Source organism: Meles meles, chromosome 12 (genome assembly GCF_922984935.1).
Source record: "Meles meles chromosome 12, mMelMel3.1 paternal haplotype, whole genome shotgun sequence".
Lineage (NCBI taxonomy): Eukaryota > Metazoa > Chordata > Mammalia > Carnivora > Mustelidae > Meles > Meles meles.
Window position 1 is genome coordinate 15114170 of NC_060077.1, and position 24332 is coordinate 15138501.

Here is a 24332-nt window from a genome sequence, read left to right on the forward strand (position 1 = left end):
GAAAAGACCTCGAATAGCCAAAGGAATATTGAAAAAGAAAGCCAAAGTTGGTGGCATCACAATTCCGGACTTCAAGCTCTATTACAAAGCTGTCATCATCAAGACAGCATGGTACTGGCACAAAAACAGACACATAGATCAGTGGAACAGAATAGAGAGCCCAGAAATCGACCCTCAACTCTATGGTCAACTAATCTTCGACAAAGCAGGAAAGAATGTCCAATGGAAAAAAGACAGCCTCTTCAATAAATGGTGCTGGGAAAATTGGACAGCCACATGCAGAAAAATGAAATTGGACCACTCCCTTACACCACACACGAAAATAGACTCCAAATGGGTGAAGGACCTCAATGTGAGAAAGGAATCCATCAAAATCCTTGAGGAGAATGCAGGCAGCAACCTCTTCAACCTCAGCCATAGCAACATCTTCCTAGGAACAACGGCAAAGGCAAGGGAAGCAAGGGCAAAAATGAACTATTGGGATTTCATCAAGATCAAAAGCTTTTGCACAGCAAAGGAAACAGTTAACAAAACCAAAAGACAACTGACAGAATGGGAGAAGATATTTGCAAACGACATATCAGATAAAGGGCTAGTATCCAAAATCTATAAGGAACTTAGCAAACTCAACACCCAAAGAACAAACAATCCAATCAAGAAATGGGCAGAGGACATGAACAGACATTTCTGCAAAGAAGACATCCAGATGGCCAACAGACACATGAAAAAGTGCTCCACGTCACTCGCCATCAGGGAAATACAAATCAAAACCACAATGAGATATCACCTCACACCAGTCAGAATGGCTAAAATTAACAAGTCAGGAAATAACAGATGCTGGCGAGGATGTGGAGAAAGGGGAACCCTCCTCCACTGTTGGTGGGAATGCAAGCTGGTGCAACCACTCTGGAAAACAGCATGGAGGTTCCTCAAAATGTTGAAAATAGAACTACCCTATGACCCAGCAATTGCACTACTGGGTATTTACCCTAAAGATACAAACATAGTGATCCAAAGGGGCACGTGTACCCGAATGTTTATAGCAGCAATGTCTACAATAGCCAAACTATGGAAAGAACCTAGATGTCCATCAACAGATGAATGGATAAAGAAGATGTGGTATATATACACAATGGAATACTATGCAGCCATCAAAAGAAATGAAATCTTGCCATTTGCGACGATGTGGATGGAACTAGAGCGTATCATGCTTAGTGAAATAAGTCAATCGGAGAAAGACAACTATCATATGATCTCCCTGATATGAGGACATGGAGAAGCAACATGGGGGGTAGGGGGATAGGAGAAGAATAAATGAAACAAGATGGGATTGGGAGGGAGACAAACCATAAATGACTCTTAATCTCACAAAACAAACTGGGGGTTGCTGGGGGGAGGTGGGATTGGGAGAGGGGGAGGGGGCTATGGACATTGGGGAGGGTAAGTGCTATCGTGAGTGCTGTGAAGTGTGTAAACCTGGCGATTCACAGACCTGTACCCCTGGGGATAAAAACACATTATATGTTTATTAAAAAAAAAAAATTTGGAAGGGGAGGCGAACCATAAGAGACTATGGACTCTGAAAAACAACCTGAGGGTTTTGAAGGGTCAGGGGTGGGAGGTTGGGGGAACAGGTGGTGGGTAATGGGGAGGGCACGTTTTGCATGGAGCACTGGGTGTTGTGCAAAAAGAATGAATACTGTTACGCTGAAAAAAATAAATAAAATGGAAAAAAAAATCTTTAAAAAATGCAGATGCCTGGGCCCTCCCCCAAATCTGCCCCATTCAGAAACTCTGGGGGTGGGTTCCTCTGTGTATTTTATAAGCCCCTCCCCGGGGATTCTTTTTTTTTTTTTTTTTAAGATTTTATTTATTTATTTGACGGCGAGAGAGGGAACACAAGCAGGGGGAGGAGGAGAGGGAGAAGCAGGCTTCCCGCTGAGCCAGGGAGCCTGATGCGGGGCTCGATCCCAGGACCCTGAGATCATGACCTGAGCTGAAGGCAGAGGCTTATGCGACTGAGCCACCCAGGCACCCCCTCCCTGGGGATTCTGAGCCAACCACTGACCCAGCGACCCAACAGAAACCCGGTGCTGGGGAGAATTCATCTGTGTGTGGGTTAAGGAGTAAAGTCGTTCTAAAATATGAAGCGATTTCAATCGTGCCTTGATTTTTGTGGCCCAAGAAGCGTCTAGGCATCGAGCTGAGCCTGATCCAGGCTTTACTGCACTCACTTGGCTGCAAACTACATAAAGCATCTTCGGATGAGGAGTTCTATCTGGGTTAGGTGGGATTCCCAGGAAGCGACTCGGCGGGGCCTTTATGCAGACACAGCACGTCCATTATTATTTTCAGATTGCTATCCTTTTGATTTCACACGCTGCTTTTTTGATTTCATGCACTGAAAACATCCAGTTAAGTAACTTATTAGAGAATAACCTTGAATTTGGATGATTGTGATCCTTCTTTTTTTTTTTAGGTACTATAAGGATTGGTTTATGTCCTTCTGTAGTCAGGTACATACTGATCTGTTCAGTGGTGTGTGGGTGAACCGGCTTTCTGAAAAAAGGAAAAAAAGAAAGATTTGACTCAGAGAGTTCACCGGTGCTCATGGTGGAAGGACTCCTACCCCGGCTGATTTCAGGGTCCCCAGTGGGATAACAGCAAGTGGTCTGAATGCCAGCCTGCAAAATTCTTGAATATTTGACTGGGAACTCTCGTGAATGGGGAGGAGGTTGTCTGGCTCCTTATCAGTTATATTCGTGGACTGAACCATTATTTATTTGGCTCCTGCTCCAAGCTAATCCCCATGTTGGGTGCTCTTCCAAAAGCTGAAATAGACTGATAAATTGCGGGCCCCTGGGAGTAGTGATCGCTGTGTGTTCTGAAGTCTCCTTAATGCTCCCAGATCAGGTGAATTTTACAACGAACACCGACGCCAGTTTCAGCTACATCGTAACTATTGCTTTGCTGGGGGATCGCTGTGTGTCGCAGGGTGTGGTCGGTAGGAGACGGAGTAAGGGAAGGCTCCCCAAAGTGTCTGCGGCACCCCTCCCCAAATGTCCCTCTTCCTCACAGGACCGCTGTTGTGTCTAACGAAAGGCAGGAGTAGTTGAAATGAATGTAATAGTTTGTTTGAACAGACACGTTTTGGCATCACCAAGAAGACGGGCCAGGGGTATGTAGCCCCAGAAAGCACCCAGTGTCCTGGGATTTTGCCAGACATCATCATGTTCTTCTAAGCTCTGCCCTGAGTCACTTTATTTTCTCTGGTCAAGTTCGCTTCTGCTTCTCCTGATTTCTGATTCCTAGTCCCTTCATCACCTTCATTATCTCTCTCTAGTGTGTAGGGATCACAACCATAAATAGTATTTAGGTTTTTAGGGGACACCAGTTTTAAAACAAGATGACAAATCCTAATCTTTTCATTGTTTTAAATACCCTTTTAAATTTATTTTGCAATTAATTGTGTGTCATCAAAGTAATGGCTAGTAATTCACGGTCATTTTTCCTCAATTGGAACTTAGAGTTCTGGGTCCATTATTTTTCAAGTAAATAGAAAAAACAAAACAAAACCAAAAAACAAAACCTTGCCCTAAATGTATTTCAAGGCACTTCTCAGCTTTGGAAATTTGCATCTCTGTAGAGGAAATCCAAATGGCCAATAAACATATGAAAAGAGGAGAGCTGTTGTTAGTCTTGGGGATCTGCAAATTAGCATAGAACCAGAAACTGTCCCCCACCCCTTTCAGACTGGCAAAAAAAAAAATTTAAAAAGCGATAATACCTAGTGCTGGAGAGCATGCAGTGAGAAGGGCAGGGCTATGCATTGCCGGTGGGATGAGGATTGCTACAACTTTTAAAAGTAATTCAATCATTTCTATTAAAATAATCCACTCAAAGAGTGCTTTCTACTTAGGCCTGGTTATTTTGCTTTTTGGGATTCTGTTCTGCAAGCCTAGAAGCAACTCTGACTCATCAGGTTAGATGGAGAGCCGGGTTTGTCCGCCTCAGCCATGCTGACATTTGGGGGCTGGATAATGCTTTGCTGTGGGAGACCAGGGTGACTTGGGGAATGGTTAGCACACCTACCAGCCCCTGCCACCCCCCTGAGCTGGGACAACCGAAAACGTCTCCGGACATTGCCAAATGGTGTAGAGGGATGCTTCCTGCAGTATTATTTGTGTTGGCAAAGGAACTGGAAGAAGCTTAACTAGACATCAGTAGGGCAACTGCAGCAGCCTCAGACTCCAGAGTACCACACAGCTTTTAAGGATTGGGTTACCCTATATATACCCTATATCCTATATACCTGACCCAGAGGCTTGATGCCTAGAATTCTGAAGTGGGACAGTCAAGGTGCAGAGTACCCTGTTCTGTCTGCTGGCATTTGTGGAGGAGCAGCCACCACAGCCCCTCCCCCTACGTGTGTGTCACTTTGGTCAGGTGTGCGTGGGAGAGAAGAGTAGTGAGTAACACCCAGGAAGCTGCAACTAGGCAAACAGGCGGGGTGGTCCGAGATGATGAAATTTGTGGGAATTTAAAAATGTAAACATTCTTATTCTATGCCCATAGTATTCGGTCCCTCTGCAAACCTGTCCAGGCATATTTTAAAAGGGACCTAGCATCTTCCTACATCGTCCCCTCGAACGTTCTCACGTGTGCTTGCTGTCAGCCTGCTGTTTTCCCGTCCAGCTGGAAGAGTTACTGCCGTTCGCTGACCTCGAGCCCTCCCTGGGCCTCCCCCATTCCAGATCAAAGAAATCCATTCTTCCAGGGACTGTCATCCGGTGCCAGTCCCTGGAGAAAGATCTCGAAGAGGCATGATTTCTCCTTTAGGGTCGACTGGATGCTCCTGTACCAGGGGATGGTGGTGCTGGCCGCCTGCCAGGTGTGGTGGACCTGGGAGGTGGAGGACGTCTTCCACGAAGTCCAGAAAGGAGAGAAGCAGGCCATGAAGGAGTACGGCAAGAAAATGCACCGGCAGATCGACGAGCTGGTCACTCGGATCACCATGCCCTTGAGCAAAAATGACAGAAAGAAATACAACACAGCCCTCATCATCGACGTGCACGCTAGGGACATAGTTGACTCTTTCATAAGAGGCAGGTAGGGACTCCTGGGGACCCCGGCGTGTCACAGCATGTGTCCCCTGCCCGGCGTGGCCTCGCGGTTTCTCCAACCTCCTCCCCCGCCTCTCCCCTCACCTCCCCTCTCCTTCCCTTCCAGCATTCTTGAGGCCCGGGAGTTTGAGTGGGAGAGTCAGCTGAGGTTCTACTGGGACCGGGAGCCAGACGAGCTGAACATCCGGCAGTGCACGGGTACCTTCAGCTACGGCTACGAGTACATGGGTCTGAATGGGAGGCTGGTCATCACGCCGCTCACGGACCGCATCTACCTGACTCTCACGCAGGTGACTGGCCACCCAGACCGCGCGCTTACCAGCGGCCCCTGGTTCTGGATTGCTCTCCACGTGTGATTGGGTTGCCTGCAGACACCACACTGGATTGACTGCTGTCCCTCCTTCCCAAGTCATGTCCTCTCGGAACCTCACGATGTGACCTTCTTTGGAAATACGCTCTTTATCCATTTAATTAGGGAAGGATTGGAAACATCCCGGATGAGGGTCCCCAGATCCTCTGACTGGTGTCCCTGTGAGAAGAGGATGCAGAGAGACAGGAAAGGCGATGTTAAGTTGGGGACATGGATTGGAGCGAGGTGGCCCCACGCCAAGGAAGGCTTGTAGCCACCAGAGCCAAGAACCCCCCTCGAAGCTTTGGAGGGAGCGCAGCCCTGCCAACAGCTCGATTTCAGACTCCCGGCCCTCAGTGCCGTGAACAAATGCATTTCTGTTGTTTTCAGCCCCCTACTTGGTGGTAATCTCCTAGGGCAGCCCCAGGAAACCAGTGCCGGGAGCAAGGGACACCACTGTTCAAAATCCATAAACTCCGAGTTTGAACTCAGAGCAGGACCTACCTCCCACCTACTGGGATGGGGCCATTGCCGGTTCAGGCGGCTCCTAAACCGTCCTCAGGCTTACCACTTTGCTGAAAGGGCTCACAAGAACTCAGCAAAGCCCTTGTGGTCCTAACTGTGGTTTACCCTAGCAAAGGGAAACAGGTCAAAACCCACAGCAGGAGACGGGGGCATCGAGCAGGCTGGGGCCCGCACTTCCCGGTCGTGGTGTCCTCATGCAGACCGCGTTCTCCCTTGCAGCAGCCGTGTGGCCGCGGGCAGCAGGCATTACCATGCGCAAGTTTGCCGGGGATGTGGGTGTGGGGGGTCCAGCGGGGACTGGTCATGCAGAAACGACCGATGGCTTGCATGGCCGACTTTAGCTTCCAGCCCCTCCAGAAAGTCAAGCTGATGGCACGTGGCACGACGTCACGGTTCTCTGGACATTCCACGGGCTTTGAGATCAATTCCTAGAATCTGGAGACACAGGGCCAGAACTTTCCGTGGGGAGGGCTAATCCTTTATGGCACAGATGTACGTGTGTGCACAGGCCTTGTCCTCAGGGTCGGCACCCGTTCCGGCGTGTTGCTTAGTCCTCGGTACACTGGTCCCTGTATCATGGCATGGGGCGGGGGAGGGGGAGGGAGCGGTAGAGGTCAATGGAAAAACACAGAAATGTTACAAAATAGCGGCTGTCAGGAAAGGTGAGCGTGGACATGTCCATTGTCATGTGTGTACCGCGCGTATATTGTCAGGGTTTGGGAAACGGCGCCTGTTTCCTTATGTGACTCAGACCACATGGGCTTTGCTTCTGGCTCCTTCACAGGCGCTGTCCATGTACCTGGGGGGGGCCCCTGCGGGCCCAGCGGGTACCGGCAAGACCGAGACCACCAAGGACCTGGCCAAAGCCCTGGGCTTGCTCTGTGTTGTGACCAACTGTGGGGAAGGCATGGACTACAAGGTACGGCGGAGAGCTGAATGCGGGACTGGGGGGAGGTACCGCGGTCCACACTCTTCTGGAGACCGCTGGGAGGAGAGAGCGCAGAGGAAAAACCTTCCACCCTGAGTCTCAGAACTCACCGTGTCTGTGTTGTCAACAGCATGTAGAGCAAAGGTTGCAAACTGGAAGGCCACCAGAGCTGCTTAGGTACCATAAGTGAGGACAGCAGCAGGTGCAGACAGTAGGGGGCGCTGAGGAGCGAGGTGAGGCCACCGCAGGCGGGAGGGCATGGCTTGGGGGGCGGGGCGCCACTTCCTAACTGTGGTTATATGTTACCACCTGGGAAGATGGACCCGCTGTGGCTAGATTTTCCAGGATATCTATCTATCTTCCTTCTTTCCTTTCTTAGATTTTATTTATTTATTTGACAGAGATCACAAGTAGGCAGAGAAGCAGGCAGAGAGAGAGGAGGAGCAGGCTGCCTGCTGAGCAGAGAGCCCGATGTGGGGCTCGATCCCAGGACCCTGAGATCATGACCTGAGCTGAAGGCAGAAGCTTTAACCCACTGAGCTAGCCAGGTGCTCCGATTTTCCAGTATTTCCAGAGAAGCCAGAACTCTGGACTTTTCCAGGAAATTCCTTAAATTTGTGAAGTCCTGTGAATGGGAGAGCTGGCCCATGAGGGTCCCGCCAGTCTTGCTGGAAAGATTCATGAATGGGGTGGTTGGTTGGCTGCTTCTCTGCCAACCTGATGTTCACTCTCTGTTTTAATTTAGGCAATTTATCTGCAGATGTCTCATGTGTGATTTCATTTCATTTCATTTTATTATTTATTTAAGATTTTATTTATTTATTTGGCAGAGCGAGAGAGGGAACACAAACAAGGGGAGCGGGAGAGGGAGAAGCAGGCTCCCCCCCTGAGCAGGGAGCCTGACACGGGGCTCGATCCCAGGACCCTGGGACCATGACCTGAGCTCAGGCAGATGCTTAACGACTGAGCCACCCAGGTGCCCCATCGTGTGCGATTTTAAAGATAAAAATTGCTCTTGTGCTTCTTCCCCCGCCCCCTTCACGCTAGGCCATTGGGAAGATTTTCTCTGGTCTCGCCCAGTGTGGGGCTTGGGGCTGCTTTGATGAGTTTAACCGCATCGACGCGTCTGTGCTGTCAGTCATCTCGTCTCAGATCCAGACCATCCGAAATGCCCTGATCCACCAGCTCACCACGTTCCAGGTGAGCACGAGTGAGGGCCACCCCGTCACGTTCTCCAGGCTGGAAGTTCGGCCGCGTGACCTTAGAAATCTCAGATGACGAGTCGACAGATTTTTACTTTCGAATCGAGAGGGTTGGGTTTCCCCCAAATTATCAGCCTCTTGGGGAATCAGGGACGGCAGTGTTCTAGAACGTCAAGTGAATTCCAGACAGAGAAGTAGTAGTAGCTATGGACGGGTGAGGCAGCGTTCTCAAGGGATGGACAGAGCCCCCATTAATGGAAAAAAATATTCTGGGTCACTACCCAAGTTTGAGAAAAAGTCAGCGTTCGGGATTAGTGGTCCATTCAGTCAAAATGTCTTTTGGTAGCTGTTATCACATAAACACAAAATTTTGCCTTCCTGCCTCGTCAAGTTAGGGGATTAAAACGAGCAGCTTTTTTTTTTTTTTTTTTAAGATTTTATTTATTTATTCGACAGAGAGATCAGAAGTAGGCAGAGAGGCAGGCAGAGAGAGAGGAGGAAGCAGGCTCCCTGCGGAGCAGAGAGCCCGACACGGGGCTCGATCCCAGGACCCCGAGACCACGACCCGAGCCGAACAGCGTTTTTAATGAAGAGGCAGATTTGAGAAGTTTTTAGCGCTCTTGGATCTGTGTCCATCCGAGGACGTATTTGTAGACCCGAGCTGATAAGACTATTAAGTTATAGCTGAGGAGGCCAGATCAGAATTTGGAGAAACACGATCTTATTACATAATTTAGATAGCCCAGAAGTGGGTTCTCTGACCAAAGGGACCAGAGTGGCTGGGCCATGTCCCTGCACTGGGGCCCCCTGGGACCCTAACATGCTCTGCTGGCCCCCCCGCCCTCCTGTGCCCTGCATTTTGTCACCCTTATGCCACTCACCCTGCAGACACACCACATGTGTCCCTGTCTGCCTGAAACTGTCCTTCCTTCCTTTGTGCCTGAAAATGCCTTTTTATCCTCCAAGGCCCTACAGAGCCTCATGGAGAAGTTCAGCCTGCAGATCTGGGTTGGGCTAGTGGAGACTGGCTCTCCGGTGCCTCCGTGGCCCTGGTGCCCCACCTGCTTTTCTCCCAGATCTCAATGCTGCTCACTGTTAAGAGATAATGTAACCTGGATCCCATTAAACATTTTTCGGATTCCCATAAAGGCTTTGGGCGCGTTTTCTTCTAATGGGTTCTTCTGAACTATTTTAGGGCCGGGCTTACGGCTTCTGAGGGAAGGAAACTGAACCTGCGGTGCATTCAGGTTTCTAGAAGGTTTTTTTTTTTTTTTTTTTTTTTTTTAAGATTTTATTTATTTGTCAGAGAGAGAGAGCACAAGTATGGGGAGATGCAGGCAGAGGGAGAAGCAGCCTCCCTGCTGAGCAAGGAGTCCGATATGGGACTTGATCCCAGGATTCTGGGATCGTGACCTGAACCGAAGGCAGACGCTTAACTGACTGAGCCCCCCAGGCGTCTCTAGAAGCTGTGGTTTTAAGAACAGGCCAGTCTATCATCTCCATAAGGCAATCGAGGCCCCACATGGATATCACAGAGCGGGTGAGGGTGGTCTCATTGTGGGCTTGGGAGACAGGACAGTGGCCTCCTTCCTTGGGGAGCATCAGCGACCTGCTGGGTGGCCCTCTTGTCACTGAGGTGGTCTGTGCCTCATAAAAACACCGTTTTTTATCTTTTTTCTATCTGGTGGACCAGTGAAAGAAATAAAATACTAAATTTTAGAAAAAGAAATGGGGACAGGTGAAACTGGCTAAAGAAACTCAAAATATAGGGGCGTCTGGGACAGCCCCAGGCTGCGCTCCTGCCCAGCATCGGCCACTTGTCAAGCGCGCAGACCCTGGCTCGGATCGCAGTTGGGTGGGGGTGTGCAGGGCTCGCCACCTAGAACTCTCGGGTCATACGCACGAGGACGCTGCGTTTAACTCCTGGAAATGGAAGGGAGTCAGACGGTGGCCTCTGCTGCAGACCCACGGGGAGGAACAGCCCCGTGGCGCCCCCGGACCCCTCTCCCTGGTGGTAACCCTCTTCCTTCCCAATCGTCCTCCAGTTTGAAGGACAGGAGATCTCCCTGGACCCGAAGATGGGCATCTTCATCACCATGAACCCCGGCTACGCGGGCCGCACGGAGCTGCCCGAGTCGGTGAAGGCCCTCTTCAGGCCCGTGGTGGTGATCGTGCCCGACCTGCAACAGATCTGCGAAATCATGCTCTTCTCCGAGGGCTTCCTCTGGGCCAAGGTGAGGCCTCGTTAGCACCGTGCTCGGCCCGGCCCTCCCACTGCCCTGGCTCTGCGCTCAGACCAGGCACTTGGGAAGTTTGCATTCTGTGTGGCTTAGTTTTTTCTTTCTTTTCTTTTTTTTTTTTTTAACTTTGTCTCTCTCCTCCTGTGTCTTTTTAAAACTGTAAGTCTTATTTACGAGTAATTTGACCCCCCAGAAGTGGCAGCAGTAGTCAGAGTTCCACCGGCCCCTCTCCCAACTCCCCTCCCCCACGATGACATCTTACACCCTCCAAGGCAGGCTGTCAGAGTGACAGGGCACAGCGCTGTCAGCTCAGGTACAAGCTTTATCTGGATTCTATCAGATGTTCTATACTCTCTCTCTCTGGTGTGTATGTAGAATTCTAGAACATTTTGTCGCCCGTGTGCTGTAACCAGAGAGAGCCACAGTCAGGATACAGAACTGGGCCATCACCACAAAGAAAGTCCTTCCTGTCATTCCCCGGTATCACATCTTTCCCTTGGCTCCCACCCCGGCCCTGACTCCTGGCAACCCCCTGCCATTCTCGGTCATGACAACCGGTCACTTCGAGAATGTTCTGTACGTGGAATCATACGTATGTAACCCTTGATGGGCTTCCTTCACGTAGCCTCGTACCATGTACACACACGCTCCCAATGTCCTTTATCATCTTTTAAAATATGTGTAAGAAAGTATGCTCCTGTATTTTTTCCTAGAAGTTTCTGAAAAATGTACACAATAGCAAATACTTTCTGCACAAAGGGTTGTGAGGTTTCTTTTCTGTAATTTTTTTTTTTAAGGCTCTTACTGCTCGCACATTGTCCGGATTTTGAACAGGAGTGTTGGGATCCCTGGTTCTTAGTCCCCACGCCATCCTTAGGGAGCAGCAGGCCTTGAATCCTTGAGGTAGTAGTCTGTATTGGTGGCTACATCAGTAGTCTATGAGGGGCTGACTTGTCTTGAAAGATGAGTTGCAAAAGAAGCTTTTTGTTTTTTCTGAAGATTTTATTTCTTTATTTGAGAAAAACAGAGTACGATTGAGCATGAGTTGGGGGGGGTAGGGGTAGAGGGAGAAGCTGGCTCCCCGCTGGGCAGGGAGCCCCACGTGGGACTTGATCCCAGGACCCCGAGATCATGACCTGAGCTGAAGGCAGACGCTTAACCGACTGAGCCACCCAGGTGCCCCCAGGAGAAGATTTAATATGTTCAGGTCCAAATAAACAGGAAGCACATTTTTTAGAGTGCGATTGCTATTGTTAGGGTCCGTGATCAAAGGAACGAGACTGACACAAAGCGAAAATCAAGCAAAGTTTTATTTCGCGCCATGCATCAGAAACCAAACTACATTAGAAACCAAACTGCATTAGAAACCAAACCGACTGGTAGGTGCCCGAGTCTTGCTGGGGACCACCACCTCCCAGTCGCTGGGGTCCCCCCTGGAGGCTCCCTGCCTCACCCTCACTGTACCACAGACCCACTCCCGGCATGGCTGCACCGTTGGCTCTTGAGAGGCTGCTCCTGATGGCGGCGCTGCCCGAGGCGGCGTGGCTGCTTGCGGCGGCGCTGCTGCTGATACTCTGGCTCAGGGTGGCGTCGCTCGTGGCATTGCAGTGGCGCCGCTGCTGCTCTGGGCGGTGCTGCTTGCGGTGGCGCTGCTGCCGCCGCTGCTGCTCTTGGCGGTGCACGGGGCGATGCCGCTGGAGTTGGCGCCGCTGCTGCTGCTGCTCTGGGTGGTGCGGTGCAGGGGGCGATGCCGCTTGAGGTGGCGCCGCCACCGCTGCTGCTCTGGGCGGTGCACGGGGCGATGCCGCTCGCTGTGGCGCCGCTGCCGCTGCTCTTCGCCGTGGTGCACGGGGCGATGCCGCTGGCTGTGGCGCCGCTGCCGCTGCTGCTCGTGGTGGTGCACGGGGCGGCACCGCTCGTGTTACTGCTCAAGGCGGCCCTGCTGCCGCTGCTGCTCTGGTGCACGAGGCAGTGCCGCTTGCTGTGGCGTCGCTGCCGCTGCTGCTCTGGGCGTGCACGGGGCGATGCCGCTGGCTGTGGCGCCGCTGCTGCTGCTCGCGGTGGTGCACGGGGCGGCGCCACTCATGTTACAGCTCAAGGCGGCGCCGCTGCCGCTGCTGCTCTGATGCACAAGGCGGTGCTGCTTGCTGTGGCGCTGCTGTCGCTGCTGCTCTGGGCGGTGCACTGGGCGGTGCACGGGGCGGCGCCGCTCATGTTACAGCTCGCGGTGGTGCAGGGCTCTTGCTAAAATAAAAAACCCTCCTATCCAGCCTCACAGACCATCTTTTATAGAGGTGGCTGAGCCCCGCCCACACACAGGTGGCCAATCGGATTTCAACCTACCACAGTTAATATATGCACACCCCTCTGACTGAATACGGCTATCTGGCCTGGCCCACCCCTATATCCGGGGTTTACAGTTCCTCTGCCTAATCAGGCCCCTACAGCTATGATTTTAAAAAGTTGGATAGGCTCTAGTCTTTAAAGGAAGCCACTGAAGATGTTCCTCCACTTTCAAAGAGAGTTCCTCAAATTTTGGTAAGACCTGCATTCTTTGAAATTAGTGCATAATTTGTCATTGTTGAAAACAAAGACACCCCCCCCCACCACCCCAAGGTCTTGCCCTTAGAGGCAAGGTCTGTTTGCTAATGGAGCAGTTGCATCTTAACACCTCCATGTGCATTTTCTTTGTAGAATGATGTCCTCTTGCTTTCGGGTCATTTTCTTTCTTTGCTTTTCATTGTCTTTGATCACAAAAGACCCTGGCCAAAAAGATGACCGTCCTCTATAAGCTGGCCCGGGAGCAGCTCTCCAAGCAACACCACTATGATTTTGGACTGAGAGCCCTGAAGTCCGTGTTGGTAATGGCTGGAGAGCTGAAGAGAGGCTCTTCTGACCTTCAAGAGGTAGGGGGCCGCGCACGCCCACGTCCGCCAGGGCTTCATGCGGTCCGTGGGCAGCGAACACGTGTGGAGATGAAAGACGGGCTACGCTATCGTCCCCCCTGGAAAGCTTTGGTCTTCACTGTCACTTCATTTGGTTGCTGGCCTTAATTAGGTCTCTTATTTATTATTATTATTATTATTATTTTTCAATTTGACTATTTGCTATAGGTCAAGTTGAAGGTCTTCACAGCATCAGTTTCTGATGCTTCAGTGGTAATAACCAGTCCACAATAGCAGGAAGGTGGGGTAGAGGGGTGGGGATCAACCCCGTTCTCAGGAAGACATGAGCATGTTTCGGGTATTTTTTTTTTTTTCCTGCTTTGCCATAAAAGCACGGGGCTTACTCCAAAGCAGACCTCGGCCGCTCTGTGGTCCACAGGCTCCCCTGGTTCTCTAGCCTCTGTACTCACAACGCTCTATGTCTTATATTTTATATAAAGCTTCATTTTACTATTTCATAAGAGGATTTCTAGACTAGTCCCCGGGTCTTTCGGAAATATCTCTGTAAGTCGTCTCTTGTGTTCCTTCCAGGATGTGGTGCTGATGAGGGCCCTTCGAGACATGAATCTGCCCAAGTTCGTCTTTGAGGATGTCCCTCTCTTCCTTGGTTTGATTTCCGACCTGTTTCCTGGACTAGACTGCCCGCGTGTCCGCTACCCCCATTTTAACGACGCCGTGCAGCAGGTCCTGGAGGAGGGCGGCTACATCGTCTTACCTGTCCAGGTAAGTGAGTGCATGGGCATCATCTGGGTCCTTCCTCGTTTAAAAATTGAATGTGGTAAAATCCACCCAACATTTACCACCTTAAGCATTTTCCCCTGACTTATTATTGTGCTAAAGTACCTGTAACAAAAATCTCCATCTTACCCGTTCTCTGTAAAGTTCAGCTGTGTGAAGTACATTCCTATTGCTGTGAAAGAGGTCTCCAGAACTTATCCATTCTGCAAAACCAACACTTTGTCCCCATTAACCAGAAACTCTCCAGCCCCTCCCCAGGACCTGGTCCTCACCTGCCTCCCCCGTCCACCCGCTTTCTGTCTCTATGAATCTGACTCCTCTGGGGACCTCATGTAAGTGACATCTTGCGGCCTTCATCCTTTTGTGACCGGCTTATTTCACTCAGCATGTTTTCATAGTTCATCCACGTTTTAGCAGGTGTCAGAATCACCTTCCTTTTTGAGGCCCAGTTGTGTTCCGCAACATGTACATACCGCCCTCCAGCTGTTTTCGGTATAACGTGATGACTCAAGTGTTTCGTTTTGGGGTCCCACCATCTCATGCTCTCTCCCCACCCCACCTTTTTCTTTCTCCACAGTCCCACTTAGAAGAAAAATTAGATGTTACTGATAAGATTCTGATCGTCTGAAGTCTGTAAGGTTGTATATGTTGTCCATAAGCCAAAAATTACTGCCAGCATATTCTGCTGAGGGTATAAATGCCCAAGGCTGCAGGACCAGAGTGGCCGCCTCTGGTCAGGCTGTCTCAGGACATCAGGCTCCCTTGAGGCCTGGGGCTAGGGCTGCAGGTACGGGTCAGCGACGAGAGAGCTCACTGCACCTTTCCTGACCCTGACGTCTTTTTCTTCTGGAGCTGGTGATTTAGAAAGGGAATGTGAAATGGTATAGCAGCAACGGAAAAACAGTCCGGTAGCTCCCCAAGACATTAATCCTAGAGTTATGTACCCCCCCTCAGGGGGAATGAGAATGTAGGTCCACGCAAGAACTCCTACACGATGTCTGGGTAAGAGCCCAGAAATAGAAGCCATGCAAATGCTCATCCGTGGGTGAATAAAGCGGAGGCAATCTGTCCACACAATGGAGTAGTCCTTGGCCACAAAAAAGAAGTCTGTTCTGACCCACGGATGGACGCTGAGAACATGCGAAGCGAGAGCAGCCAGACACCAAGGCCTGCAGATCCTGTGTGATCTGTGTGATTCTGTTCATGTCATTCCATTTACAAACCCAGACGGCGCAAGTCCACGGACACGGAAAGCCGATGAGTGGCCCCAGTGGCTGGGGGCGGGGCTGGGAAGAGAGGGCAAATGAATGCAGAGTTTTGGGGGTGGGGGGCGGGGATGAAAATGTTTTAAAATTGAACATGGTCACGCTGCGTGTCCTAAGACCCACTGAGCTGCACACTCAGAACGGGCAGATTATATGGTATGTGGACTATAGCTCAACAAAGCTGTTTTTTTTTTTTAAAAAAATCTTACCCCAGCTGCCAATGGTTGTCCCACAGGTGGATAAAGTGGTCCAGATGTTCGAGACAATGTTAACCCGCCACACGACCATGGTGGTGGGGCCCACCGGAGGGGGCAAGTCCGTGGTCATCAATGCTCTGTGTCAGGCCCAGACCAAGTGAGTATGACTCCGAGGGGAGGGCCTGGGTGCCGGGGTGGTTTCCTGGTCAGGTTGGTGGTGGTATCACGGAGCCCCATTTTGCTTTCTCAATTCCTGGGAGATAAAATTTGTCTTAAAATACTGCCTTTTAAAAGAAAAAAAAATATTTATTTATTTATAGAGCAGGGGGAGGGGCGGGGGAGAGGAGGAGAGAGAGTCTTAAGCAGACTTTGCTGAGTGTGGACCCCGATGCGGGGCTCGATCCCACAACTCTGAGATCATGACCCGAGCCAAAACCCAAGTCAGATGCTTAATCAACTGAGCCACCCAGGTGCCCCAAACACTGCATTTTTTTTAAAATTATGAAAGCAAAAAGTTAATTCATGTTTGAAACTACATATAGCTCCCCCAAAGAAGGCATTTTCAATCCAGGTGTAATCCAGTTTAAAAGGAACACAAAATGTTTTTAATACATTGGACGCATGTGGCCACCAGTTATTTTCATGACCCAATCATCTTCAGAATCGCAAACAACAGAAAAAGAGAGAAGGGAGGGGGGGACCCATTACACGGGGTCAGTATTCAGTTCTGAACGTTGAAATCTGAACACATCAATGTCCTAAACCCCGTGTTAGACTCAGAGCGTCTCTCCGTGTTTCACTGCTGATTGGTGAATTTAGAAGGCAAAACGGTGACCCTTTTGTGCCTCAGACAGTGACAAGGCTTATCTGTGAGAGGAGGGTTTCACAAACAAGCTTCTAAGGATATTTTGGAAAATTGACTTGTAAAGTCGTATTTCTTGGCGTTTACGTTGCCCCTTCCGAGTAAGTGGGAGCACTCAGCTTTGTGCAGCTATTTTATGGGATCAGAGTGGCCAAAAACAGTGTCATCCCTGCAAAGGCCTTATTATTCCCAGCCCAGCAGGAGCAATGCTGCTCCAAGGGAAAGGGACTTTACACTCCAGAATATTCTGAGGACCTGTAGTGAGTCGTAGTGCCTATCCTTACACCGAGATGGATTTTCCGACTTCTCACTTTTCTCTCAAGCAAGAACTTGGTTCCAAGAAAGACTTCCCTGTGTGCTAATATTCCAGCAAAAACCTAAATCAAGCCTTATAATCTTTGTGACTTTAACATTTCTAGATAGTCTATAAAGTTAATGAGTAAGTTACTGTCATTTTTTTTTTCTTATTTCTTCCCATGTTTCGTATGAGAAAACCAAGGGACAGTGACTTACTGATTTCAAATGGGTTGTGCCATTGCCATCCTGCCTTTCATTATTTTTTAAATAAATATTTTACTTGAAAGACAGAAAGAGGCAAAGGGAGGAGCCGGGAGCCTGATGTGGGGCTCAATCCCAAGACCCTGGGATCATAACCTGAGCTGAAGGCAGACACTTAACCCACTGAGCTAGCCAAGCACTCCTGCCCTTTATTCTTTAATTAATTAATCGTTAGATAATTGATGGAGTTATCATATATACGTGTGTATATGCATGCCATCAGTATTTTTATTTACTTAGTTAATTATGAACTTGTGTGAGGTCCAGTTTTCTGTAGATGAATTAATCCCATGGCGTTGCAGGAATTTACAGGCATTATGGCGGCAAATGCCCTGTCGACATGATTTATAAAGTCAGCAGCAGAACAGATATCCTACGAATGTGAGAACTGAACATCCGTAGTCCAAGCGTGTGTTATGTTGTCCTGGATGACTGTTATCCCCTATAAACTAATTATGAAACAGTCACATAAATTGTCGTAGGCACGAATATGTAACTTAGCTTCTCAATGCCCCGAAAAGGCCAAGCTGTGTTTTCAGTTCAGACCTCACTTTTGTTGGGGCCACATTTTTGGTGAAACATGGTTCCCTTGATTTAATATAAGTCATTAACAGTCAGTGGGAAGCCCAGGGCAGAGTTTGGGTGGAGTGTGTTTTGTTTTGTTTTGTTTTAATTCAGTTAGCCAACATATAATACAACATTAGTTTCAGATGGGTGGATTGCATTTTAAATTCTGGATTGGGGGCGCCTGGGTGGCTCAGTGGGTTAAAGCCTCTGCCTTCAGCTCGGGTCATGATCCCAGGGTCCTGGGATCGAGCCCCGCATGGGGCTCTCTGCTCAGCAGGGAGCCTGCTTCCCTTCCTCTCTCTCTGTCTGCCTCTCTGCCTACCTGTGATCTCTGTCTGTCAAATAAATAAAAATAAAATCTTTAAAAAAAAATTCTGGATTGGATCCGAAACATCAAATCCCCATATAGGTGCCACAGACTGTTTTCCTAATGCGTTCAGGCCACCTGGACCACAGCTGAAGCCTCTCCTTTGATTTAGGCTTGGGCTGGTGACCAAATTGTACATCCTGAATCCCAAAGCCGTGAGTGTCGTAGAGCTTTATGGCATCCTGGACCCCACTACCCGAGACTGGACAGATGGGGTGCTGTCAAACATCTTCAGGGAGATCAACAGGCCAACAGATAAGAAGGAGCGAAAGTGAGTACCTTTGTGAGTAGGAGAGAGCCTGCGTTAGCTCATGTTAATTACCTCAATGTTGTGGATAAAAAAGGACAATGTACAGTATTGTAGTTTCATGCGTGGATGTCCACAGACCTAGAGTCAGACGTCGAGGGCCCTGTTCACAAATTGCCTGGTGGGATCTTAGTTCTCTCTGTGTTACCTCTGTCTCCTCGACTGGGAGGATGCTCTCGCCTCTGTAAGGGTACCCGTCATTGGAGAAGGGCCCACCTGGATGATCCAAGATGCTGTCATCTTGAGATACTTAATTACATCAGCAAAGACACCCCACCCCCCGCTAAGGTCCCATTACTAGTTCTGATGGACCTATCTTTGGGGGCCACCATTCAACCCGTTGCTCATGGGTATATGAAATACTTCCCTTTTCCTTTAAACTTACCATGAGAGCAGTCAGTGTCCACACCAGTGGTAGCTAGCCATTGATATTCAGTCTCAGTTTTAGGCAAAGAATGAAACTGTGGTACTGTCTGTCTCCATGAACAGCTGTTACTGTGCTTCCGCAGACCGCTCCCACGTGGGAATGCAGGTCTGTGCTTTGGTCCTCCAGGCTGCAAGAGAAGCAAAACATCCAGACTTTTGTGTGAAATTTCTTTATCCTTAAATGTTGCTGACTCGGTTTTTATAAAAGATTATTTATTGGAGGGGGAGAGAGAGAGCACACGTGGAGGGGCAGAGGGAGAGAATCTCCAAGCATATTCCCTGCTGAGTGCCAAGACTGAAGTGGGACCTGAGCTCAGGATCCACGAGACCATGACCTGAGCAGAAACCAAGAGTTGGATGCTCAACCAAACAAGCCACGCAGGGAATCAAACTCAGTTTTTATGTTGGCTCTTCCCCCCCCCCCCCATTTGATTTTATGAGTCAAACCTCGAGACCAAGTTGGGTGCTCTGTCACAGGTCCTGGTGACAAAACCCTGGGAAAAAAACATCAGTATGAATGGGGAGTTTCCATGTGAAAGCTTGGCTTACTTTTCTTTACTGCAGGTATATCTTATTTGATGGTGATGTGGATGGTTTGTGGGTGGAAAACATGAATTCTGTGATGGATGACAACAAGCTGTTGACATTGGCCAATGGTGAGCGCATTCGGCTTCAAGCACACTGTGCTCTGCTCTTTGAGGCAAGTAGTGACGAAAACTAATTTCTAATATGTTTTTCTTTTAGCTAAAAGTCTAGTTGTTCATTAAATTGGTAATAAATATAGGTGACTAAAGAAAACCCACACCATGCAGAGGAGTTTTTATGATGAGTACAACTCCGTACTCTCCCTACTCCTCTTAGCCCTCTTTATTGAACCCCAGAGGTAACCAGTTTTCACGTTCATGTTATTTCATCTGGTCATTATCCCAGTGTCTGTAAATAACACACTTCACATGCTCTTCCTTCCTTTATCAAGTTAACAGAGTATCTGTGCTATGACTGCTATGAAAGTGAGAGCTCATCTCTCATACCACTCACTCCCCTCCTCGGAATACTACATCACTAAATCTATTAAATCAGTAAACAGTATTTGCATTATTATGAATATGGAAATATTTACTGTAGTACCATCTAGTATACTATCATTATGTTCTCTCTTTTAGAGCTTTTTTTTTTTTTTTTGGCCTGTTTGTAGTTGCCTTCTTTTTTCTCTTGCACTCTTGGCCTTTAACTTTTCATTTGTTTTTTTCAAACTTTGTATCATATCTTTTGAACCTGTTTCATAGCAGTGGCCCCGAGACCTGCTTTCACTTTGGCTTACTGTCAATGCTGTTTTTAACTTGGCCTGTAAAATTTGCCGATGCCTGAGTATTTGTGCATATTGTTCTTATTGGTTGACTGAACTGTGTTTTTTCATGGAGATGTGTGTTAATATTGCTGGTTTAGAGGCATGCATACTAAGTTTTATACTACCCAATCTCAACTATGTTTTTTAAAAAGGAAGAAAAAAGAGTGAGAGGAGAACACTCCAAAACAGTGTTTGTTTCTTGGTGTTGGGATTTTGGAGAACTTATTTTCTTCTCTATAGTTTTCTATTTTTGTCAGGTAGTCTAAAGTGTATTGATTTTCACATTAATTTATACTAAAAGAAAACTTAGAAAGGCGCTACATCAGAATGTATAATCTTCCCATGATAAACTTCAGTGTTCAATTAGAAGCCTCATGAAAGCCATGTTAATCTTGGTATGACTGGGTGTTACACAGTTGAAAAAACTTTGCACAGAGCAAAGGCTTTTAAACGTGCAGTCCAGTTGTTCATAGCTGCAGACGTGACTGATTTTCTTTATTTCTTCAGGTTGGAGATTTACAGTACGCCTCTCCTGCAACTGTGTCTCGATGTGGAATGGTTTATGTGGATCCTAAAAACTTGAAATATCAACCATTCTGGAAAAAATGGGTTAATGAAATACAAAACAAGGTGGAAATTCTTTCTAAAATGAACTTTAAAGTTTTTAGTACTATTGACTGGTAGGATAAACATAATCCAGAGGGATGTTGGTTGTGAAAGCCATGACCTTGACCTTGATCTAAAGCACTTAATGTTATCAATGAATTGAAAAACATGGAAGATACACTTAGGAGATTTCCAGATAATTCCATAGCTAGTGAGATAGGTAATGATTTTGATAGTCTAGATCAGGGGTTGACAATTTTTTCTGTAAAGGGGTAGAGAGTAAATATTTTAAGGTCTTTGGGCCATATGGTTTCCTTTCCAGCTACTCGACTATGCCATTGTGGCATGAAAGCAACTACCATATGTGAATGGGCATATCTATGTACCAATAAAACTTTATTTACAGAAAGAGGTGGCAAGCCAGATTTGGCTTGTGGGTTGTAGTTGGAAATCCTGGTCCAGCGAGGCCCACCTATTGAGAGACTTATCTCTAGAAGGGCCCAGCGTTTGCTTACTTGGCTGTATGTGGTATGTGAAGGACGTAGCTTGTCAGGTAATAAAGTTCTGATAGTTTTAGTTCACTTCAAATCCTGTCATGTGTCACGTAGCTGCTAAAATGTGTATTGTTGTAACAAAAGCCTTCATTAAATAGTGCAGAGTGGGTGCCTGGGGTGCTCAGTCAAATATCTGTCTTCTGCTCAGGTCATGATCCCAGGGTCCTGGGATCAAGGCCCACATCATGCTCTCTGTGCCCCAGGGAGTCTGTCTTTACCTCTGTCCCTCCTCCTGCTTGTGGTCTTGCTTTTTCCCTCTCTCAAATAACTAAAATCTTAAAAAAAAAAAAAAAATTCAGGGTGCCTGGGTGGCTCAGTTGGTTAAGCAACTGCCTTCGGCTCAGGTCATGATCCCAGGGTCCTGGGATTGAGTCCTGCATTGGGCTCTCTGCTCAGCGGAGAGTCTGCTTCTCCCTCTGACCTGTCTCCTCTCATGCTCTTTCTCTCTCTCTCAAATAAATAAATAAAATCTTTGGTGGAAAAAAAAAAGTTTCAGAGACAGGTGTGACAGTCATGTGAAGGTTGTGAGGCCCACACACATGTGACGTTTTGACCACACCCAGGACACTGTGACCATATTTTCAAAATGACACAAGGTGTATCACTAGAACGGCCATTAGGCTGATGGCGAATTGGAAGCCAGGGTGTAATTATGCCAGAGAAGAGAAGACCAGGGGGGAACATGATAGGACCATGGGAGGTACTGTTGTAAGGGAGAGAGGGCTGTCTAAGGGCCCATGCAGTCTCTGGCCGTCCTCAATGCCTTGATAGGACAAGGGGCCTTCCACTGCTCCACACTCTTTGCAAGATGACTGTGGCCGTGTAACTTGAACTTGAAGATAATCAGCCCCATTTCTGTCCAATGGGATCTGCTATCCTCCCTCCCTCCCCGTGGTGGGCCAGCCTCTACAGCAGTGAAATGAAATGCTCCATTTCATTTCATTGCGCTGTAGAGGACGGACCTCTCTACAGATATAAGGCGCGATTACCGGGGTTCACTCACCTGCCAAATTTATCGTTCATCAGAAGACCTTTCTCCTCCCTCTTTTGCCTAGAAAGCTTTCCACTAGCTTCCCTTTAAATAAAGGAATCCTTGAAAATGCATTGGAATTCTACTCTTTTCCAGGTAGAGCTTGGTCATTTAGAGAGTCTCTTTGAGAAGTACGTGCCCTATCTCATCGACATGATAATGGAAGGGGTAGTGGATGGAAGACAGGGAGAGAAGCTGAAGACTATAATTCCTCAGACAGACCTCAATATGGTAAGAAACAATCTCTGTTAGCAAGGAGAGATTCTTCCCTAACCCAGAGTCCAAGGGAGGGAGAGATGCCAGAGCGGCAAACTGTCCCGTTGCCGGTTGCTGACAAGGAAGACACGGCACTTCCTTCTGGGACCCTGTGCAGGACAAGATGCCAGGCTCCACCTGGTTGAACCAATATGGTGGGTCATATGTTCCCATCACTCAGGACCTGGGATCCCAGGATTAAGGACCAGAACTGACCCTGGGGTGGGGGAGTGGAGTGTATGGGCTGATCGTGGATTTTCCTGTGTATTAGGTAACGCAGTTAGCCAGGATGCTGGACGCCTTACTCGAAGGAGAGATAGAGGACCCAGACCTCCTGGAGTGCTACTTCTTAGAGGCTCTGTACTCTTCTCTGGGCGCTTCTCTGCTCCAGGATGGAAGGATTAAATTCGATGAATGTGTCAAACGCCTTGCTTCTTTGCCTTCTGTCAATAAGGAAGGGGAATGGGCCAGTCCTGGGGAACTGCCAGGTAAGAACCGAGTGCAACCTGTTTTCCTGCTCAGAATGCTTTTGGGGAGGTTTTCAGAGGAAGTGGCCTTGCTTTCCCACGTGTTGGCCTGTGTGGATTTGGCAGCTCGTTTGCTTCTGTAGACAAACCCGAGATGGTCAGAGCCCTTGGGGGATCCTCTGAAGTTTGATGCATGAACTGCCATAGCCAGAGCCCCAGTGGCTTTTCTTGTTTAAATTACCACGCCCCCGCCCCCGCCACGAGATTAGGCACTTCCTTCCTTTCCTCTGTTTAAATTTTTAAAACTTTCACGCTTTGCAGGACTTAGAGTTTCTTCTCCTTTGGACTTACCTATTTTTTTTTTTAACTCACCTCTCTAAATCTGCACAACTTAACTGCTGTCTTTGTGAGTATTTGCACAGAAGGAGCTCAAGTGTGGATCCATGGGTGATTCTTGGGAGACCATCGTATTAAGGGTTTAAGTTTATGTGTGGAAAAAAATGTGCATGCTCCAAAAACTGTATTTGGTGAAAACGTGCCTTTCTCAAGAACTGTACATAACACTAAGGCCCATCTTTGTCTATTTGTTCATGATACTGGAATATGACTTGGCCCGTAGAACTCTTCCCATCGTCTATCCTCATCACCTGGGGTGTTCTTTTGGAAAACGTAAAGTGAAATGGCCTTGGGTCTTTTTCATGGGGAGCACTGAGCAGACCAGAGATGTTTTTCAAGTCCTGCTCTCTGTGAGGGGGCAGTTTGCTGGTACTTTCTCGGCTCAGCAAGCCTCCTTTGGGTGAGCGCTTCCCAACTGTGCACACCATGCTGGCTTTATGTGGCTATCATCAGTGACCCCCTTGCTCAGGGCCCCTAGTGGGCTCTTATTTGGGGAACCTAAGTGGCCACATGGATGTTTCACTTCCAGAAGCCTTCTGCACCCTACCTCAGCGACGGGCTCCCTGACCTCCTGCTAGCCGCCAATATCGGCCTCCGTGACTTGGGCCATACCTGCTGGCCTCATGGGGACTGCCGCCCACCTCTCTTCTGGTTCCCTCTGTAGCCCAGCCCTGTGCTCCCTGCTTTCCTCTTCCCCTCTTCGCTGTTGGCCTGTCACTCACCCTCTCTTGGCCCAACCCCTGGTCCCCTTGCCCTGTTGTCCTTTCTTTTTTTTTTTTTTTTAAAAGATTTTATTTATTTGACAGAGAGAGATCACAAGTAGGCAGAGAGGCAGGCAGAGAGAGAGGAGAAAGCAGGCCCCCCACTGAGCAGAGAGCCTGACTTGGGGCTTGATCCCAGGACCCCGAGATCACAACCCGAGCCGAAGGCAGAGGCTTAACCCACTGAGCCATCCAGGTGCCCCCCTGTTGTCCTTTCTTAAATCCCTGTGAGGAGCCCCAAATCTGTCTTCTGTCCCTCTTCAGGGCGGAGTCACACTGAGAAAACCACGGCTTCAGATGGCTGCCTTGTAGATGG

At 48.6% G+C, this 24332-nt stretch overlaps 1 protein-coding gene across 1 annotated transcript in view; it reads left to right on the plus strand.

Annotated features, from left to right (window-relative positions):
* DNAH10 (dynein axonemal heavy chain 10) overlaps positions 1-24332 on the plus strand; it is a 146059-nt gene that overhangs the window by 68490 nt on the left and 53237 nt on the right. The window contains 13 exon segments of the mRNA XM_046025237.1: positions 4840-5109; positions 5230-5413; positions 6782-6916; positions 7973-8125; positions 10173-10361; positions 13127-13273; positions 13844-14035; positions 15551-15669; positions 17979-18137; positions 19164-19299; positions 20455-20577; positions 22234-22368; positions 22664-22880. Coding sequence (XP_045881193.1) covers positions 4840-5109; positions 5230-5413; positions 6782-6916; positions 7973-8125; positions 10173-10361; positions 13127-13273; positions 13844-14035; positions 15551-15669; positions 17979-18137; positions 19164-19299; positions 20455-20577; positions 22234-22368; positions 22664-22880 — 2159 coding nt within the window.